Source organism: Taudactylus pleione, unplaced genomic scaffold (genome assembly GCF_031769625.1).
Source record: "Taudactylus pleione unplaced genomic scaffold, aTauple2 ptg000054l, whole genome shotgun sequence".
Lineage (NCBI taxonomy): Eukaryota > Metazoa > Chordata > Amphibia > Anura > Myobatrachidae > Taudactylus > Taudactylus pleione.
The window spans coordinates 4746381-4767911 of NW_028284456.1; the positions used below are offsets into that span (position 1 = coordinate 4746381).

General features: G+C 43.5%; 1 protein-coding gene across 1 annotated transcript in view; it reads left to right on the forward strand.

Annotated features, from left to right (window-relative positions):
• ITGA9 (integrin subunit alpha 9) overlaps nt 1-21531 on the forward strand; it is a 512195-nt gene that overhangs the window by 183003 nt on the left and 307661 nt on the right. Inside the window, exon 6 of the mRNA XM_088464409.1 lies at nt 17728-17857. Coding sequence (XP_088320535.1) covers nt 17728-17857 — 130 coding nt within the window. The remainder of the gene's footprint in view (nt 1-17727; nt 17858-21531) is intronic.

The following is a 21531-nucleotide window of genomic DNA, read 5'->3' on the forward strand; positions in this document are numbered from 1 at the left end:
TAATTGAAGAAGGGAGAGATATTTGAGGAGTGTGTAATAGAGAGACTAGGTTCCAATCAGGAGTGAAGGTTTGTTCAATATGTCGCTGCGTGTAAAGGATGTGATAAATTAGGGCCAGAGTGCAGTGTCGATGTTAGGGGTGTGCACCGGCCACTTTTCGTGTTTTGTGTTTTGGTTTTGGATCTGGATCTTTCTTCGTGTTTTGGATCTGGATTGGTTTTGCCAAAACCACCCTTCCGTGTTTTGGGTTCTGGGTTTTGTGTTTTGGATCTGTATTTTTTTGAAAAAAAGCATAAAAACAGCTAAAATCACAGAATTTGTAGGTTTTTCTGCTCCTATGCTATTATTAACCTCAATAACCTTAATTTCCACTCATTTCCAGTCTATTCTGAATACCTCACACCTCACAATAGTGTTTTTATGTCCAAAAGGTTGCACCGAGGTAGCTGGATGACTATGCTAAGCGACACGAGTGGGCGGCACAAACACGTGACCCATCTAGGCGTGAAACTGCAGTGGCAGACAGGATGGCATTGAAAAACTAGGCCCCAAACTGTACATAATGCAAAGAAAAAGAAGAGGTGCAAGATGGAATTGTCCTTGGGCCCTCCCACCCACCCTTATGTTGTATAAACAGGACATGCACACTTTAACAAACCAATCATTTCAGCGCCAGGGTCTGCCACACAACTGTGGCTGAAATGATTGGTTCGTTTGGGCCCCCACAAAACAAGCTGGCAATTAATCTGTCCCTGCACAAACTGGCTCTACGGAGGCAAGAAGTCGTCCTCATCCTCCTCATCCACAGATTCCTCACCCTCTTCAGTGTTATGTACATCCTCATCCTCACAGAGTATTAATTCGTCCCTGCTGGAACCACAGGTCCCTCTGTACGTTCTGGAGGCTGGTCTCCCTGGAAGAGTTGATCATTCATTTTATGAACATCATCTTCTCCACATTTTGTGGAAGCAACCTCCTACGCCTTTCGCTAACAAGGTTCCCGGCTGCACTAAACACTCTTTCGGAGTACACACTGGAGGGGGGGCAACTCAGGTAAAATAGAGCCAGTTTGTACAGGGACCTCCAAATTGCTTCTTTTTCCTGCCAGTACAGGTACGGACTGTCTGACATGCCTACTTGGATGCTGTCACCGATGTAATCCTTTAACAGACAGACGCACGCTTGTCGCTGCTGCTTTGAGGATTCAAGTGCGGCTACAGCCCACACAATTCACAAAGACAGAAAAAAAAAAAGAATATTTTTATTGTTTGTGGAGCACACTTTGAGGGTTACACCACCCTCTAACAGACAGACGCACGCTTGTCGCTGCTGCTTTGAGGATGCAAGTGCGGCTACAGCCCACACAATTCACAAAGACAGAAAAAAGAAGAAGAATATTTTTATTCTTTGTGTAGCACACTTTGAGGGTGTCACCACCCTTTAACAGACAGACGCACGCTTGTCGCTGCTGCTTTAAGGATGCAGGTGCGGCTACAGCCCACACATTTCACAAAGACCGAAAAAAGAAGAATATTTTTATTGTTTGTGTAGCACACTTTGAGGGTGTCACCACCCTTTAACAGACAGACGCACGCTTGTCGCTGCTGCTTTGAGGATGCAAGTGCGGCTACATCGCACACAAGTCACAAACACATAAAAAAAATAGTTTTTTATTTTTTGGAGCACTTTGAGAGTTACACCACCCTTTAACAGACAGACGCACGCTTGTCGCTGCTGCTTTAAGGATGCAGGTGCGGCTACAGCCCACACAATTCACATAGACAGATAAAAGAAGAAGAATATTTTTATTGTTTGTGTAGCACACTTTGAGGGTGTCACCACCCTTTAACAGACAGACGCACGCTTGTCGCTGCTGCTTTAAGGATGCAGGTGCGGCTACAGCCCACACATTTCACAAAGACAGAAAAAAAAAGAACAATATTTTAATTGTTTGTGTAGCACACTTTGAGGGTGTCACCACCCTTTAACAGACAGACGCACGCTTGTCGCTGCTGCTTTGAGGATGCAGGTGGAATCTAGACGGGATTTGGAACCGAGGACACACTACCTCCATCAATTGTCTAAATCCCACTGCACTAATGTCGGATACCGGACGCACGTCTAACACCAACATAGCAGTCAAGGCCTCAGTTATACGTTTTGCTTCAGGATGACTGCTGTCGTACTTCATCCTCATCGCTAGGGACTGTTGGAGGGTCAATTGTTTAGTAAAAGTAGTGATGTTCCTACTTCCTCTCTGGGATGATGAACAACTCCCAGCAGCAGCAACAGCACTAGTAGGAAGTGGTTCTTGATCTTTCCCTATTTTATTTTTATCAGAGAAAGTTTGGTCCTCCATTTATGTTATATTGATATATATACGTGCGGCTAAAGCGCACACAAACACAGAAAATATTTTTTTATTTTTGCTGGAGAGTAGTGCACTTTGTGGGTTACACCACCCTTTAAGAAATGAGCCAGCCGGCTCTTTACTTATGGGACACAGGCGCACGCTTGGCGCTGCTCCTTTGTTGATGCACGTGCAGCCACAGTGCACACAAGTCACAAACACAGAAAATATATATTTTTTTGGTTTGGAGTGTACTTTGGGGGTTACAGAACCCTTTAACGGTCAAGCCAGCCGGCCCTTTACTTATGACACAGGCGCACGCTTGGCACTACTTTGTTGATGCACGTGCGGCTACTGCGCACACAATTCACAAACACAGAAAATAATTTTTTTTTTGGTTTGGACTGGAGTGTACTTTCGGGGGTTACAGCACCCTTTAACGGTCAAGCCAGCCGGCCCTTTACTTATGACACAGGCGCACACTTGGCACTACTTTGTTGATGCACGTGCGGCTACTGCGCACACAATTCACAAACACAGAAAATAATTTTTTTTCGGTTTGGACTGGAGTGTACTTTGGGGGTTACAGCACCCTTTAACGGTCAAGCCAGCCGGCCCTTTACTTATGACACAGGCGCACGCTTGGCACTACTTTGTTGATGCACGTGCGGCTACTGCGCACACAATTCACAAACACAGAAAATAATTTTTTTTTTGGTTTGGACTGGAGTGTACTTTCGGGGGTTACAGCACCCTTTAGCGGTCAAGCCAGCCGGCCCTTTACTTATGACACAGGCGCACGCTTGGCACTACTTTGTTGATGCACGTGCGGCTACTGCGCACACAATTCACAAACACAGAAAATAAATTTTTTTTTGGTTTGGACTGGAGTGTACTTTGGGGGTTACAGCACCCTTTAACGGTCAAGCCAGCTGGCCCTTTACTTATGACACAGGCGCACGCTTGGCACTACTTTGTTGATGCACATGCGGCTACTGCGCACACAATTCACAAACACAGAAAATAATTTTTTTTTTGGTTTGGACTGGAGTGTACTTTGGGGGTTACAGCACCCTTTAACGGTCAAGCCAGCTGGCCCTTTACTTATGACACAGGCGCACGCTTGGCACTACTTTGTTGATGCACATGCGGCTACTGCGCACACAATTCACAAACACAGAAAATAATTTTTTTTTTGGTTTGGACTGGAGTGTACTTTGGGGGTTACAGCACCCTTTAACGGTCAAGCCAGCCGGCCCTTTACTTATGACACAGGCGCACGCTTGGCACTACTTTGTTGATGCACGTGCGGCTACTGCGCACACAATTCACAAACACAGAAAATAATTTTTTTTTTGGTTTGGACTGGAGTGTACTTTCGGGGGTTACAGCACCCTTAACGGTCAAGCCAGCCGGCCCTTTACTTATGACACAGGCGCACGCTTGGCACTACTTTGTTGATGCACGTGCGGCTACTGCGCACACAATTCACAAACACAGAAAATAATTTTTTTTTTGGTTTGGACTGGAGTGTACTTTCGGGGGTTACAGCACCCTTAACGGTCAAGCCAGCCGGCCCTTTACTTATGACACAGGCGCACGCTTGGCACTACTTTGTTGATGCACGTGCGGCTACTGCGCACACAATTCACAAACACAGAAAATCATTTTTTTTTTGGTTTGGACTGGAGTGTACTTTCAGGGGTTACAGCACCCTTAACGGTCAAGCCAGCCGGCCCTTTACTTATGACACAGGCGCACGCTTGGCACTACTTTGTTGATGCACGTGCAGCTACTGCGCACACAATTCACAAACACAGAAAATAATTTTTTTTTGGTTTGGACTGGAGTGTACTTTCGGGGGTTACAGCACCCTTTAACGGTCAAGCCAGCCGGCCCTTTACTTATGACACAGGCGCACGCTTGGCACTACTTTGTTGATGCACGTGCGGCTACTGCGCACACAATTCACAAACACAGAAAATATATTATTTTTTTAGCACTTGGGGGGAGCACCCCTGATGGACAGAGCACCCCCTGGACAACACTACAGCACCTCTTTAGGACTGGGACACTGCACAGGACTTTGGAGTGGACACAGCCCCTATGGAGAACTGACTGCACAACACAGTCCAGCCAGCCCCTATGGACTTTGAAGTAGTGGACACAGCCCCTATTAACAACAGCAGCACAGCACAACACAGCCAGCCCCTATGGACTTTGAAGTAGTGGACAACAGCAGCACTACACTACACTACACTACACAGCCCTAACTCCCACCCTCCCTCTTCACTGTCCACAGCCGAGTGAGAAAATGGCGCCGACGTGGGTACCTTATATAGGATCCAAAACCCGCGAGACTCGGAAGGCGGGATGATGACGTTTTGCCTCGATTTCAGATCCGAGTCAGGCGGGAAAAGTCGAGCCTGATTCGGATCGGACTCGGATCGGGGGGGCTCGGGGGGGTTCGGATTTCAGAAATCCGAACCCGCTCACCCCTAGTCGATGTTGGTTGCAAGCAGGCAATGTTTTCAGTCTGTGCATGCATCAGAGTTGCACTACGCCTGTGCCGTGATGGTCTTACAACGGCGGTCGTACTGTGTATTAGGACGCAGAGTGATTAACAAGGCAGTGAGAGTTTGGGGGAGGTAATGGGGGAGTGGCAACTAAAACACAGGCATGTCGCGACTATTTTGAGGCGTGTCGCAGTCAGTGTCTGCATATGTATACACAGTTGGTAAGGCTCTAGCGTTTTGCTGACGATGGACAGTCTGAGCGACCAAAGGCTTATTAGAAATGGTGTGTCTTTGTACAAAAATGGCAGACTTGAGATGCCATTAGTGGGCATCTCAATTGCATATTTTCTCACAAGCGATGCGTACGGGCTCGCAGCAGCGGCGGGCATTGCGTCTCTACAATCAGGCCCTTAGTTTTTAAGAATTATTTTCTAAACCTCTTTCCATTTTTAAATGTTTGTTTTTCTTTGCTAGAATCATAACCTTATTGTCCTCTAGTAAGCTGGCATTGCTTCATCACTATTTGCCATCTTAGAACAGATGATTTCACACCCAAAACATTCATCCCTCGCTAAATTGTTTGCAAAATGTATGGGTACATTAAATCATACTTGCTTCCTTTATTGTTCCCTCTTCGGGAGAAGACCGGAGAGAGATGCAGATGACATCTGATGGGGGAAGGGCCGGACAGTTTGCCTAGTTAGGCTCCTAGTGACAAAATGCTGCAAATCACAGGTCCAAAATGAAGTGATTCACATAGGATCACGTCATATTGGTCCCTCCCCATGAACCCGCGATTCATGGCATTCACCACCCTTTACTGCCCTCTTCACTAGGAAGTGGGTGGGATGTGGTAGGACCACTTACTCTTCCTAGAATCCAGGGAACTCCCTGCAGTATGTATTAAATATGGAAAGCTGAACAATAAGTGAGCACTATATAACACAGATTATATATTATCTAATACATAAATTATAATATAACAGGTTTAATACACAGGGGTAAATTTACTAAGAATCGAGTCTGGGCGACTTTGCTTCTTTTTCACCTCGATTAGCTACACCGAAACTCGGGTGATTTGAGGCTCCTGAGACTCTCAAATTTACCAAGAAGTGAGTTTAGCTTAGATGGAGATGTCCGATGGTGAAGCAGAACGAGATTTCTCTCCCGAGTAGCAGGTTTTGAAGGAGATTACTCACCCGAGATTGCAGTGTTTTCTTTCTGCAAAACTCTCCCGAACAAGCAGCATGCACATATCAGTGAGATATGTGTAAGCTGCTTGTGTTCTAGCCTGTAAAAAACAGGTTAAAAGTTAAAAAGAAAATGACATAGGGTCCCCCCCCTAAAGCTTAACCAGCCCCGAACTTGCCAGCCAGTCCTGGTTTCTAAAATTACGGGGAACAAAATGTGTAGGGTTCCACCGTAATTTAGAAACCAAAACCAGGCTGCAGGGCCAGTCCTGGTTTTAAATATAGGAGGGGACAAATGCGTAGGGTACCCCCTATATTTAAAACCAGCACTGGACCCAAAACGGGCAGGCTGTAATGACACAGCCTGGAGATACTTTCACCGGGGCTCCGGGGCCACAGCATTATCAGCCTAAGCCGGTCAGGCCAAGCCGAGGATCTCAGGGGAGGTGGGGACCCCCCCCCCCCTCTCCCTTAATCCAAGGCTTGGACTGAAGCCCGGGGCTCTTCCCCACATCCCTGGAGCATTGGGTACGGGGGTAATAAAGTGAAAAATAGAATTAAAGTATTGTATTTTACAGTGGGACTACAGGTGCCAGCATGCCTGCCCTTTGGAACTCAGGGCAATAACTAGGGTAGTGCGACCAGTGCCATGGCACAGGGCACCGCAGGGCAGGGGGCGCTATTTGGGCCTGTCATTTTTCCTATTTTTTATCATTCTCACTTGTAGCTTCCTCTTCTTCTATCCCAAGCCTCTCCTGCCTCCCTATATCTTCCCTGGTCCTTTCTCATGAGGCCATGGCCCTTTTACAGGTGCAGTATCTTATGTCCCTATTTTAAAAAAATGGGAGGGGGTGTGGGCGCCAATGCTCTCTCTGGCACAGGGCACAATAGTCTAGCTATGGCTCTGGTGGAACTACAAGTGCCAGCAGACGGGCGGCACCTGTACCCCCACTGTAAAATAAATAGTTAAATATAGACAAAACACACACCGTGACAAATAAAAGTTTATTTTATACCCCTACCCACTCACACATACTTAACTATACCAGCCGGTCTGTCCACTTGTCTCATGTAGAATCCTTAATGAATGGCCCTGCAAAAAAGATTGCATACGCACCTATATCCTGGCGCTGGTCTCTGTAACATCCCCGGGACTTTGCAAAAAAAAAAAAAACGAGTCACGAACCAGACGGAACCAGGATCAGTTGTGTGTTACCACACATACAGATCCCTCGCAAATGCCAGCTGAGGGGACTGCACAGGGTTTGCACGTCCTGCCAGCCAATCAGCGGCCGCTAACTGTAGAGCGGCCGCTGATTGGCTCCGGTTACAAGGGAACTGTCAGTAGCCGGAGCCAGTTCCCTTGTGGGAACTTTCAGTAGCCGGAGCCAATCAGCGGCCGCTCTACAGTTAGCGGCCCTTGATTGGTTGGCGGGACGTGCAAAACCTCGTGACGTCCTGTCAGCTGGCATTCACGAGGTATCAGTATGTGTGGCAACACACATACTGATACCGGGTCCGTGGCTCGGGTAAACGCCACACAATACAGAGAGCATACTCTCCCCAGTCATTTCATGCCACCCACACCAACCACATTTGTTGTCAAGTGCAATATTTTGTGTGTATTCTATCTTTAAGCAAACTTATTCACATACAAGTAATTAGTACAACAAACAAAAACTTTTTTTTTTTAAATCCAATAAGTTTTTTATCAAATTTTTCTTTAGCATATACAAATAAACAAACATTGTATTAATAAAACATTACAAACAATACAATGTAATTAGGAACAATAAAACTAAATAAAAACAATTTTTTACATAAAAATGTGGATTCTCTTTTTGTTATTCAAATAAGGCTGAATATTACCAATAATCCTCCACATACAGAACAAACCAATATATATGGTAACCTTACAGCTGTAACCATAAGTATGAAATCAAATACAGCACCGCACATATTTTATTGCGCTTTTTGAATCTTTTGAACCTTGAATCTACACGCTAGGAAAGAGAAGGGTCCATCACCCCCGAGCGATTATACGGAGAATCTAGCCATCTATCCCATACATTATGGTACTTTTGTATTATATTTCTAGCGTTATAGATGTATTTTTCATGTGTGGCAACCACATCTACCAGAGCTATCCAAGCTTCCAGAGTTGGCCCATTATTTGCCATCCAATCCCTTGCTATACAGACTTTGGCAAGCGTGCAAAGGTTATTAATATAGCGAATAGCAGGCTTGTCAATTATGTCCTCGTTTATTACAGCCAATGAGCATGCTGCAGGGGTAAGAATATCCTGAGGTATACCCGTAGCAACAATAACCCTGAATACTCTTTGCCAAAAGGAGTTTACTATATGACATGACCATAACAATTGCCAAAAAGTGCCCTCAGACAAATTGCATTTGGGACACTTTGAGTCCGTCCTTCCCCCTATTCTCAGTAACCTGATGGGTGTCATATATACTCTATGTAATATGAAGTATTTTATCTGCTGGTATCTTACAGACATAGTGGCAAGGCGAGGACTGACCAGAGCTGTACTCCAGTCATCCTCCGCCAACACACCAACGTCGTTTTCCCATTGTTGTTTTATGGATACTAAATCAGACTCATGATACTTGTTCAGTAAGTTAGCGTAGATCACAGAGATCAAGCGATTAAGACTAATAGATTGTAATAAGGTTTTAATAGGAGAGTCCTGTATAGTCAAAGGAGCTGCAGAAAATTGGGCATTAATAGCATGTTTGAGCTGAAGGTATCGAATGAAAAAATGATTGGGGACGTCAAACTCTAGTTGTAGTTGATGAAAGGACTTTAGAACTCCCGCCTGAAATATTTGTCCCAAAGATATTACATCCCACTGGCCCCAGGCTTCTCCAACTTGGATGGCCGAGAGCTCCTTAAGGCTATTGGCATGAACTAGCGGAGTATCTGGATCTAAGCGTTCTGCCTGCAGTATATATGAGACAATCCTCCAAATATTGATGGCCTGCTTAATTAAGGGCATGTTGACTATGTGTATATTATCGCTCAAAAGCAGATGCAGGGGCGAGAATCCTGTCTTGGACTGGGCTAATATGAGGGCCAATAAGGATTCAGCATCATCATTTAACCATTCCCATATATGAGATAGTTGTGCGGCATAATAATATAATTTGAAAAGGGGTAGCGCCAAGCCACCATAGTCTCAGGATCTGGTTAGAGTGTCCAACTTGATCCTAACTCTTTTGTTAACCCTGAGTAATGGGGACAAAAGACCATCAATCTGTTTGAAAAATTTCTGAGGAATATATACCGGGGAATGATTCAAAATGTACAGGATTTTTGGCTGGAGAACCATTTTGATTAAGTTTACCCTGCCCGTTAAAGTTAATGGCAATTTACTCCATTTCGGGATGCGGGACTTGAGATATTCAATCTGTGGCTGTACGTTCATTGTTAAGTACTTTTGAGGTGTATTGGAGATCCAGATTCCCAAGTATTTAAATGAATCCACCCACTTTAGAGGAAGATGTATGATAGGAACATTTGGGCGAGTTCCCTTGAATGGGAGGATACAGGATTTGTCTCAGTTAATTAACAGTCCTGATATTTTCCAAATAAATCAATGATTTCTAGAGCCTTAGACATAGAGGTCTCATATCGCGAGATAAAGAGTAGTATGTCGTCCGCATAAAGTGCAATTTTATCTGCCCTTGAGCCTAGCTGAAAACCATAAATATTTGATTGAGCTCTAATCATACAAGCCAAAGGATCAATAGCCATAGCAAATAAAATGGGTGACAGGGGACATCCCTGCCTTGTTCCCCTATATAGTGAAAATGATGCAGACACAAAACAGTTTACCGACACTCTCGCCACAGGATCCATATGTAATAGTTTTACCCACTTAATATATCCCGGGCCAATACCAAATCGTTCCATGGTTTCCCAAAGATACAGCCACTCGACCGAATCGAACGCCTTAGCGGCATCTAGTGAGACAATGATGGAGGTTTGTGCATCATCCCGTTTTAACTGTAAGTGTGTAAATAATCGGCGTAAATTGACTGCCGTGGACTTACCAGGCATAAAGCCTGTCTGGTCACGGTGTATCAGTTGGGTTATGACCTGATTAATCCTAGAGGCCAGTACTTTTGATAGGATTTTTACATCTGTGGGGAGGACAGATATAGGTCTATAAGAATCGGGCCTAGTAGCGTCCTTGTCTGGTTTAGGTAAGACAATTATTAATGTCTCAGACATAGATTTGGGCAATGTATTATTTGTGTACAATTGATTGAAGAGCTCAAACAGTTGGGGTACAAGTATTTTACTGTGTTTTTTGTGAAACTCAGGCGGGATCCCATCTAACCCTGGGGCTTTACCATTGGGAAACGAGTTTAAGGCCACCTCGATTTCCTCTATTGTCAAGGGAGAATCCAAAAAATCCTTTGCCTCTGGCGAGAGTGTCGGAAGTGAAATAACGGACAGAAATTCTTGCACCTCCGGTTGAGTATAAATCAATCTAGATTTGTATAATTGATGGTAGTACCGTACAAATTTTTCCGCTGTCTCTGGAGTACGCACATATGCAACATTATCTGAAACAACTAATTTAACCACAGTGTTTGACGACTTCTGTTCTATTCGAGCCAGGTTAGCCAAATATGATCCAGGTCTATCACCTGATGCATAATGTAAATGCGAATTAAAAAGAATCTTATATTGGGCCTTGTCCATTAAGCAATCCTTCCATAATTTTTGGGCAGCACACCATGCTCTTTTATTTGCCTCTGAACCATCAGAAATATAGGCTAACTCTAAAAATATACAGGACGCCTCCAGATCCAATTCAGTTTTTTTATAAGAAGACTTTAATTTAGCAACTTTTTGAATTAAAGAACCTCTTAGAAATAACTTAAAGGTATCCCAGAGAACAGCAACAGAAGCAGTGCCACCATTTAATTAAAAAAATTCTTTCCATTCGGCTTCTAACTCCGCTCCAGGTCCCATGCGGGACAACCAGAACTGGTTGAATTTCCCAAATTTTTGACCGCGTTGTCCCTCCATGTCCAGACTGAATGACAATGGGGAGTGGTCGGATATATCCCTAGTCTCATATATTATCTTATGTATTCTCGGCAATAAGCCTGTAAGTAACTAATGCCATATCTATCCTGGAGAACTTGAGTGTGGGTAAGAAAAACAAGAATATTGTTTCACATTAGGATATGTCATCCGCCAAGCATCTACCAATCCCATTCTCCGGACCATACTTGAAAAACCAGTTCCCCTCCCCTATGTATCTGGAGCCGACATTCTATGCCTGTCTAGCAATGGGTCTAGGATATTATTAAAATCCCCCAGGCACAAGGCGGGTGTGTCCGGGAATAAGGCCAAAAATTCAGCCACCTTTTTGAGAACCTCATGTGAGTATGGTGGTGGAATGTATACTGCCAGTAACAATATAGATATAGAATTAATTTTAAATTTTATGAATACATATCTACCCCAGGCATCACACTGCATCTGCTCCATTTAGAATTGGACAGATTTACGCACTAATATGGACACGCCCCTGGATGCAGAAGTGTGTGTGGAATGATATGTCCAACCAATCCACGGCTTTTTTAAAGACATCAATTTCCCTCCAATCAAATGAGTCTCCGTAAAACAGATTATATCTGAAGCATACTGTTTCACCTGCCTGAACACTAATGACCTCTTGACCTTATCATTTAAACCCCTCACGTTCCAAGCGAGAATTTTAACCTTTTGCAATGCCGTCATTTGATATATTTTGGAAAGTACCTAAGCAGCCTTGGAAACATACAGAGGAAATGTATACAATACCACACAGAGCAGAAGAAAACCTTTACACAGAAAAAAATAATAAAATATCCCATATCAACTGATATTAACCCTTCCCCTAGAACACCCCCCACCCTGTATACCAAACCCAACCTAGGCATACCTATACCTGAACACCCTACCCCACTCTGTTAAACTAAACTAGGCAATACAGTTATACTATTATTACCTTACTACCAACAAGATAAATGGAGCAAAATATATAATGGCAATAGAACAAAACATTCGGAGGCCTCCATACACTGAGTCGTCCCCTGGGAATAAACACACATCTTTGAAAAACACAATATAGGATTGATCGATAACTAACCAGCGGAATCACATGTATCAATCTACCAAAACGAGATTAAAATCCCACCATTATTAATGGAATGAATGGATATATTACCCAGACATTATGAGATAACAGATATTATGAGTAAATTCATAAATATAAGGCGCCAATATCATTGGGCCCCAATCTATATATATACTTCATCTATTCAAGCAATTAAAACACTAAAGCACAAACTTTAGAAACTATAACAAGATGAAAAAAACATTTGCCGTATATTAACAGCTGGCTGATGTAGCATCAGACATCAATCATTAGCCATTGCGTCCCTGGCGGGTCTGCGATGTTCCAGCCAAAGCGCTGCCTCCCTCGGAGTCGTAAAAAATTTGGTTTCCCCATCAGCAACTACACGGAGTTTAGATGGGTATAACATGGCATATGAAATATTGAGATCCCGTAGGCACCGTTTTATCGGTAGAAATTGGGCCCTGTCCTTTTGTATTTCCATAGCAAAATCCGGAAACACTGAAATACGAGTCCCGTTCCATTGCAAAGAACCACTAGTGCGGGCCAAGCTGAGGACAGAGTCCCGGTCACGATAGTTCAGGAACTTTGCTATTAGAGTACGCAGTGGCGCCCCAGGCGGCAAGGGTCTAGAAGGCACCCTGTGAGCTCTCAATCGTAAAATAGGATGAGAAAGAAGAAGAACCAAACGTGTCAGACAGCCATTTTTCCAGGAATTTTTCAGGGTTGGGACCCTCCTCCTTCTCTGGTAATCCCACGAAGCGGACATTATTGCGCCTCAGGCGTCCTTCCATGTCAGACAATTTCCTCTGTATAGAAATAAGCTGTGAGCCCATAGAGTCAACTTTGACACTCAAAGGTGTCATCTTATCCTCCAGGGTGGAAGTGTGCGTTTCCACCTCGCCAACTGTCTCACGCACACTCTGCAGGTCATGGTGTATAATTGAAAGATCTGACTGCATTTTTCCAATTTTTTCTGACAGCCTAGTCTCACAAGCCATCACCGCCTCGAGAACGCGTTGAAGCGAAGCGTCTGACGGCTCAACCGAGGCCACCGATTCTGCTGGAGATGTAGGAGGGGAGTTATCACCCCGTGCAGTAGAACTGGATTGAGCAGGAGGCACTCTGGAGAATTTTTCTAGCTTCGCTGCAGCAGCAGAATTTTTCCCCATCATGAGAGTATATATGAGAGGGTCTAGCCGAATATATTACTGTATAGGGCTAAAAATAGTAGTGTAGAGGAAGATATATAAAGAGTCACTCTTTCTATATTGATGATACAGGTGGGAGTAATATTAAGAACAGCAGTTGTCAGGAGATATGCTGGATAAGAGGCTGGCCCCTCCTATGTAATTCAGTGTGAGTGAGAAAGAGAAAGCACTGCCTTGTGTCATAAGCATCCGGACTGAGCCCACTTTCAAGGTCAGTAGAGGCTACTCACATCATCAGCAGCTCAGGGAGACCACTTGCCTTACTGCCTCTCTGCCACCAGCCGCCGGGAAGAGACACCCGCAGTCACAGACAAGCCGCCGCCGGGACCCTGCACATGCAGGGAAGATGGCGCCGACAGGTCACGCGGTCAGGTCCCGTCCACCTCAAACTCCTCTAGCCGGGTAAGCACGTGCCCGCAGCCACAACCAAGCTGCTCTCCGCGGCCAGTAATGTTTCCGCCGGCCAGTCATCGCTACGAAGTCCCGGTGGAGCCGACAGGATTACTGTAACGGATATTTTGGTCCGGAGAGCGCACCTAAACGCATGCTATTACATGCTCTCCGTGGCCACGCCCCCATCTGCTGCTCAACAAACAAAAACTTGAGGCAAGTGGCATGGCAGGTGATGAACATGTAGAGAAGGGGAAACTTTTGCCTTAGCAAATTGAGTTTTATTTCCTTCCAAGAACCTACAATGCAAGTATATATTAGGTTCAATTGCCAAGGCTCCTTACATGTGGAGTTGATATATTATCCCTGTGTTTGCATGGGTTTACTCCCGGTATTCAGATTTCCTCACACATTTCAAAAACATACCTGTACAGTAGTTTAACTGCTTTCTGACAAAGATGAACCCTAGTGTATATGTGTGTTGGTGTACATGTGTTAAGGGATAATAGGCAAGGACCGATTAGAATGGTTTAATATTCTCTGTAAAGCTCTGCAGAAAATTGGGGTCAATCCAGTTAGGTGCGATTTGTGAGGTGCGAGTTGCTGTTTTCTCTTCGAATTTGCATAGCAAATTAATTTTGCAATCCATTTATGTAGCAACTCGCTCTGAGAGTTGCATTTTTCCATTCGCACCTCCCTGAGGGTGACAGATTGGAAATCTTTATTTTAAGGTTAAAATGTCAGGACACCTTGCTGAAATCTACCACATATAAAGAGTTGTGATAAATGGAATGAAAGTGAGTGCCTATATAGTGTGGAGAAGAGCAATGTAGTTCATAAATAAGAACAGCAGAAGTAAATGATCATAAAAGTGCATACATAGTGTAAGGGGCAAAAGATTATATATATATATACATATATATATATATATATATATATATATTGCATATATATATATATATATATATCACACAGAGGCGGCTCTCAGAGACCTTCAAACGAAATATGCCAAAAATAGAAGTTTAATCCATCAACGTTTGTGGACCTTACGTCCCTTCCTCAGGATGCACAATACAGAATGAAGAAAATACATACCAACAACAACATTAAATAGCTTACCAGTCTGAACGTGTAGTGCTCCTCCCACCCACACCGCCGGGGACAAGACCGGAACAAGGACTGCAGTATCCGCCGGAAGTTCCGTGCGTGTCACGCACCGGAAGTCCAATGCGTGTCAAGCGCCCCTGTGATCACCCCAGACGTAGCGGTTATAGGAGATAGCACAAAGCCCAGTGGTTGCCATGACAACCTGCAGAAATTACATAAATTAAAGTGATAAGTGAAACATGCATACAAACCAACATGGATAACAATAAACACTATTGCATAATAAAAAAAATTAGACAGCTGGAGTCTGCTGATGGTGCAGGAAGTGACAATGCGTGGACATAAAAAATGTAAATATATAAAATGAAATAGGAACATGACACTGTGAACAAATGTCAATACATGACGTAATACAACCAAATATATATGTTATTGTCAAGCATAAGTACAAACAAATAATGGTGTAAAAATGTGTGCAAGTGATTGATGCTTTATTATCTCATGCTACAGTGGAGGGCATTATTTCTGATTCTTTGTGCAAGAAATTGATAACAGAGTTCCCTGTGGTACCGCTTTTCTACGTTATCCCTAAGGTCCACAAGGATCCACAGAGGCCTCCTGGCAGACCCATTATATCTGCCAGGGGGTCTCTGTGTGAGTCCATTGCTATTTATGTCGATACATATTTGCAGCCCTGTATCCAAAACATGCATTCATATTTGAAAGATTCTACAGCATTATTAAGACACTTTGCTTTGATTGAGTCACTCCCTCCTGATATAGTGTTGGTTACCTGTGATGTAACCAGCCTATATACCTGCATCCCGCATGAGGCAGGTATTAGGGCTGTACAAAGGCTATTGGTCAATAACCCTAAGTATGAAGGTCCTGACTTAACATTTTTTCTAACCTTACTTGAATTTACGTAAGGTCCCGAAACGTTAATGGACTAAACTTCTATTTTTGGCATATTTCGTTTGAAGGTCTCTGAGTGCCGCCTCTTTGTGCTATATGGATTTGGGACATTGAAAAGAGGGCACCGGAGCAGGTATACTCATACTATCTGTTGAGAGTGCCGGATCAGCCGTGTTCTATTTTATATATATATATATATATATATATATATATATATAAGTTCGCACTCACGTTACAATATTATTGAAGGTGCTGATCCACACACATGTAAATATTCATAGCATCAGCAGTAGAATAATGACAGCAACAGTATGTGAACCCCAAAGGGCCCCAGTATATATACCCACCCACACCTGTAATCTTTTACATTGACAAAATAAGCTACTAAACCTGGAAAGGCAATCCACCTCTAAGCCGAGTATTATCAATGTTCAAAATCAATGTTCAATGTTATAAAATGCCTCTTCTATTAATATAAGTTAAATTACAATTTATTTACTGATACATATCAAAGACAAAAAACACAGTGAAGCATTTATATACAAAAAAGGGGCTGGTAAAATAGGACTAATAATTTTAAAAGACAACATAAAGGGCAATAAATATCAGGCTTATCTCTTAGTTGTTAGTAAGGAAGCTCTATGAAGGCAATATTGCACAGCTTCCAATGCATTTAGTCCTAGTGAGGGACTTCTACAAGGGTATATATAAATATGTATATATACATACACAGTATTTACACACCGGCAGGGGAGTTTCAAGAGAGGAGAGGGCCCGTGTGCAGTCTCTGTCTGGGGCCCCTTCCACTCTCTCCGGTTAAACCGCTGCGCATGTGCAGGTCATTGGGAAAATGGTTCCAGTGTTTTCCCTACAGTGCATGCGCAAAACGCAGGGAAAATGGCTGCGGCAGCCATTTTCCAGGTGATTTTGACAGCGCTGATACCGACGCTGACGTGGGACTCCAGTGAGTATTAAAAATATAGGTGCAGAGTGTGTGGTGTGGTCTCCCCCTGGCCCCACACACCCTGCACCCATTATAGAAACACCCCTGCACACTGGTCTGCCATAACATTAAAACCACTGACAGGTGAAGTGAATTACATTGAATATCTCATTACAATGCCAGTCTGTCATGTAGTGGGATATATATGAGGCAACAAGTGAACATTTAGTTCTTGAAGTTGATGTGTCGGAAGAGCAGGAAAAATTGGCAAGTGTAAGGATGGGTAACTTTGACAAGGGCCAAATGGAGATAGCTAGATGACTGGGTCAGAGCATCTCCAAAGCGGCAAGTCTGAGGGTTGTTCCCAGTATGCAGCTGTTAGCACCTAATAAAAGTGGTCCAAGGAAGGACAACCAGTGAACCAGCACCAGGGTCATGGGTGCCTAAGGCCCATTGATGCACGTGCTGAGGCAATGTTATGCGCTAGGCAATGTTCTGCTGGGAAACCTTGGGTCTTAGAACAGGTTTTACACTGCATTAAGTATTTTATACAACCAATATTGTTTGTTATAGCTTTTACTTTAAGTTATTATTTATGTTAAGTTGTGTAAATAATCATAAAATAACTTGGGGTAAAATATGCTGTGATATTGCCATAGATATACAGAATGTGAGAATTATGACAGTTGTACCCATTTTAAATTATAGTTTAAGCTTTTATTCTTTCTTGTTTCATTATCTTAAAATAACATGGACTATACGTTAAAAGAAATGCTGTGTGGAACTGAATATATAATGATTCTTACTGCAAGTTTAGTGTGTAACAGGCACTTATTCCGTGTCCTCTAACGTGACCTTAACAGCTTAAAATATGGGTAGCCTGTATTATTTTTACGTTTTTGTTGTTATAAATACTAAAGTAAATTTACACTTTCTCTTTTTAGGAGCTGGTTGTAATGGGAGCACCGGGATCATATTACTGGACTGGAACAGTTAAAGTATTGAACCTTACTGACAATACGTACTTCAAACTAAATGATCAAGCTGTCATTGCCAGGCGCTACACATATCTAGGCAAGTGCCTTCTTCTTTGTTCCCTCTCTGTTAAAGTGGATCTGTCATCCCCATATGAAACGGCTCTTATGGGTTCTTTTTAGATCACCCTACAATAACCCTTAGTGGTGCCCAACTGTCTCTTACAAATGCTTTTAGTTCTGCAAACAGCTCAGTTTTTTTATTCACTAAATAGATGAAGATTCCTATCTACTACATAATAATTAATGGGACGCCCTGTGTATTATATGAGCTTAGAGTAGTTATGTGAGGTTGCTTGAAACACATACATAGAAGTGGTTCCTCACATGTCTTAGAAGGGCCCAGAGCACTGTTTAATGTCACCTCTTTGGGCAAATCTTCTGGCTGCTGATGAAAGAGTTTATATTATAGCCAAAATTTCGGAATTAATTGCCGGTATCTACTTATTGTTTTATCACTGTACAGCATTTCTGTGGGTGGGTAGATCTTTGTCTTCTTCATCTCCCAGATCTAGGGCGGGTTGTGAATCTCTGAGACTCCCACTCCTCTGTCCTTTCGGATCCCTGATTGAGGCTTTGCAGATCCCAATATAAAATGTCCCTTCCCCATAGCCATCGCCCCTGTTGGAGCCTACTAAACGGCTGCACCCATGTTCATTTTTATGTGCTTTTTACAGCAACCTTTGGGAAATACATGAAAGCATGTACCCATGCAAATATGGAATGGCATGAATTCGTGATGTATATTAATGCAGGCCTTTACAACAGAATGGTGCTTTTTAAAAAAAAAAATAATTTTACCTCTCCCATTTATCTGGGAACACTGCAGAAATCAAGGATAGTCAGCTCTTTGTATTGAGCAGGCAATTCACTATAGGGGGGTTTTATCAAACCTTCCAAAGAGTGCAAGTGAAGGTGTTGCCCAAGGCAACCAATTTAGATTCTAGCTATTATTTATGAGGTACATTTTATTAAATGATATTTTGACTCTAACACCACTCTTCCTCCTTAGAAGTACTGTAAGTACAGGAAAATTGTCAGGGCCAACTCTGTTCCCGACAATCAACAACTTCAGTAACCTGGACTAAATTAAATATTTAAACTTCAACCAAAATGTATTTTTAATTACTGTTACAGCTTCCCTAGCTGGACTGGGGTTATTCCAAGACAGAGTTCTAGAAAGTCACCCCGAGCTACTCCATGGCTTTTCCTACCCTTGTTTACAATTAGGAAAAAGGAAGAATTTAAGCCAAATATTGTCAGTTTCTAATACTGACACTGTTGTCATTGCTGTCAATTTCATATTATTGTTATTATTATCTTCATTTGTACGGTGCCTTAGTGCTCCGAAGTGCTGGACAGTAGGCAGACATCACATACATAAAACAGGGATATACAAAGTGGGAAAAATAAATGTGTGTATATATATATATATATATATAATCAAATGTCATGACTGACTGACTGACACACTGACTCATCAATGCCCACCCCTGAATCTAGAAACATGAAAATCTGGGAGTATATACCATCAATGACATAAGTACCCACTAAGTAGGGATTTTGCGAAGTTCAACTCCTAAGGGGGTGAAAAGGGCTAAATTGTTTCTTTCCCCTGTGCAATGCCCTGATTGACTGACTCATCTTGGCTGCAGCGCAGTTCAATATTCAAACACCAGCTGTCACCCCAAGTGCTGCCAAACATTACTAGCAGTTGGTGCAGCTCCGCTATTTGAATAGTGAGGGAAGAGAATGTGTTACTACACAGGTATGGGAGGGGAATCTGTTAGTACAGGTGTGATGGAAGGAATGTGTTACTACAGATGTGAGAGAGGAAAATGTGTTACAACAGCCGTGAGAGGGGAATTTGATAGTACAGAGGTGAGGGAGGGGAATGTGTTACTACACAGGTGAGGGAGAGAAATGTGTTACTACACAGGTGAGGAAAGGGAATGTGTTACTACACAGGTGTGGGAGGGAAATGTCAAATGTGTTACTATGGAGTGAGGGAAGGGAATGTGTTACAACATGGGCGAGGGAGGAGAATGTGTTACTACAGGGGTGAGTGGGGATCATATGCTACTCAGGTGTGAGTGAGGGTAATGTGTTACTACAGATGTGAAGGAGGTATTGTATTTCTACACAGGTGAGGGAGAGGAATGTTGAATGTATTACAACATGGGCGAGGGAGGGAAATGTGTTACTATAGAAGTGAACAAGGATACTGTGTTACTACAGAGGTGAGGGAGTGGAATGTGTTAATACACAGGTCAGGTAGGGTAATGTGTTACTAAAGCAGTAAGACATTATTAATGAGGATTAATGTGTTAGTGGAATGGTGAAATGGAAATGGAAAATGTAAATATCTAAGGTCTACCCGAGTAAAAAAGTGTACATCAGCTAGTACAGACATAAAAACAAAGGCAAAGCAGGTCTCTGCCCATGAGATCAGGGCCGGCTCTAGGGGTGTTCGACCAGTGCGGTTGAACAGCGGGGCCACCAATAGAGGGCGCACCCCTCCCCAACAGTCCGATATCATTGGTACAGTACTGTCCCGCTGTTCCACCCGGGGGGCCGAAGTGGCCCGCGGGTGGTTAAATCGGGTGGTTGGGGACCCCCAGCGCCGCAGCTGTGCAGCGGTGCCAGACCCCAGAGTCTGAATGGATGCTGCGCGCATGCACGCGGCATCCATTCAGTGACAGGAGAGGGCTGGGGGAAGCCCAGCTAGTGAGGCTCCCCCCAGCCTGACTTTATTTGGAGGCGTGCCATGCGGGCACGCCTCCAAATAACGCCACATAGGGGGGGTGTTTGGTCGCGCGCGGGTTGGGGCTCGCTGTAAAGAGCCGGCACAGGGTGCTCCAACCCCTGGAGCCGGCCCTGCATGAGATGACTGGAGTTGGAAAAGGACACAGCTGAAACATAAATAAAGACTTGAAGGGTGTGGGACAGCCTGATCAGGCATGGTAGGGAATTCCATAAGTATGTAGCAGCACAGAAGAAGTGTTCTGGACTTGTAATATAAGATATTTTATTCAGCACACAGTATTTCTTATTCCCTAACATTTCATATAAATCTAGATTTCTGTCATGGCACATATCCGGTCATACATAGACATCTGAAGTCACAGTAGAGTGTAAAGGTGCTTACACACGGGTCGATTTTTTGGATGACTGAACAATGACTACGTCGTTATCGTTCAGTCGTTCAAAAAATCATTGAGTTTCAGGGCCGAAATGATGAACGGCAACTACCAATGCGCACTCCCGTTTCGTTTGTAGTTGGTAGTTGCCGTTCATCGCCCGAACCTCCTGTCCACCCTGAAGATAATGTCAGGTTGAACATGTTCGGGGATGAGGGAGCCCGTCACTGAACAAAATCGTTATTGATTTCGTTCAGTGTTTGTGCTCAGTGTAGTTAACAACACTGAGCACACTCCTGCCGGGTACACACAGGACGATTTTCATTCGGGGAGAGAATCATCCCGTGTGTACGCACCTTAAGTGTACCTTACAAAAGTGTTAGCTCAATTTACCACTACATGCACCCAAATATGAATAGCCATATAACACTGGGCCATGCAAACATTGTGGAAGACGTTAGAGGACCCTGGGGTTTATGTATCAAGCAGTGAAAAGAGTGGAGAAGTTGCCCATAGTCTGCGTCTACCTATCATTTGATAGAATATACTTGATAAATACTCCCTCATAGCTGAT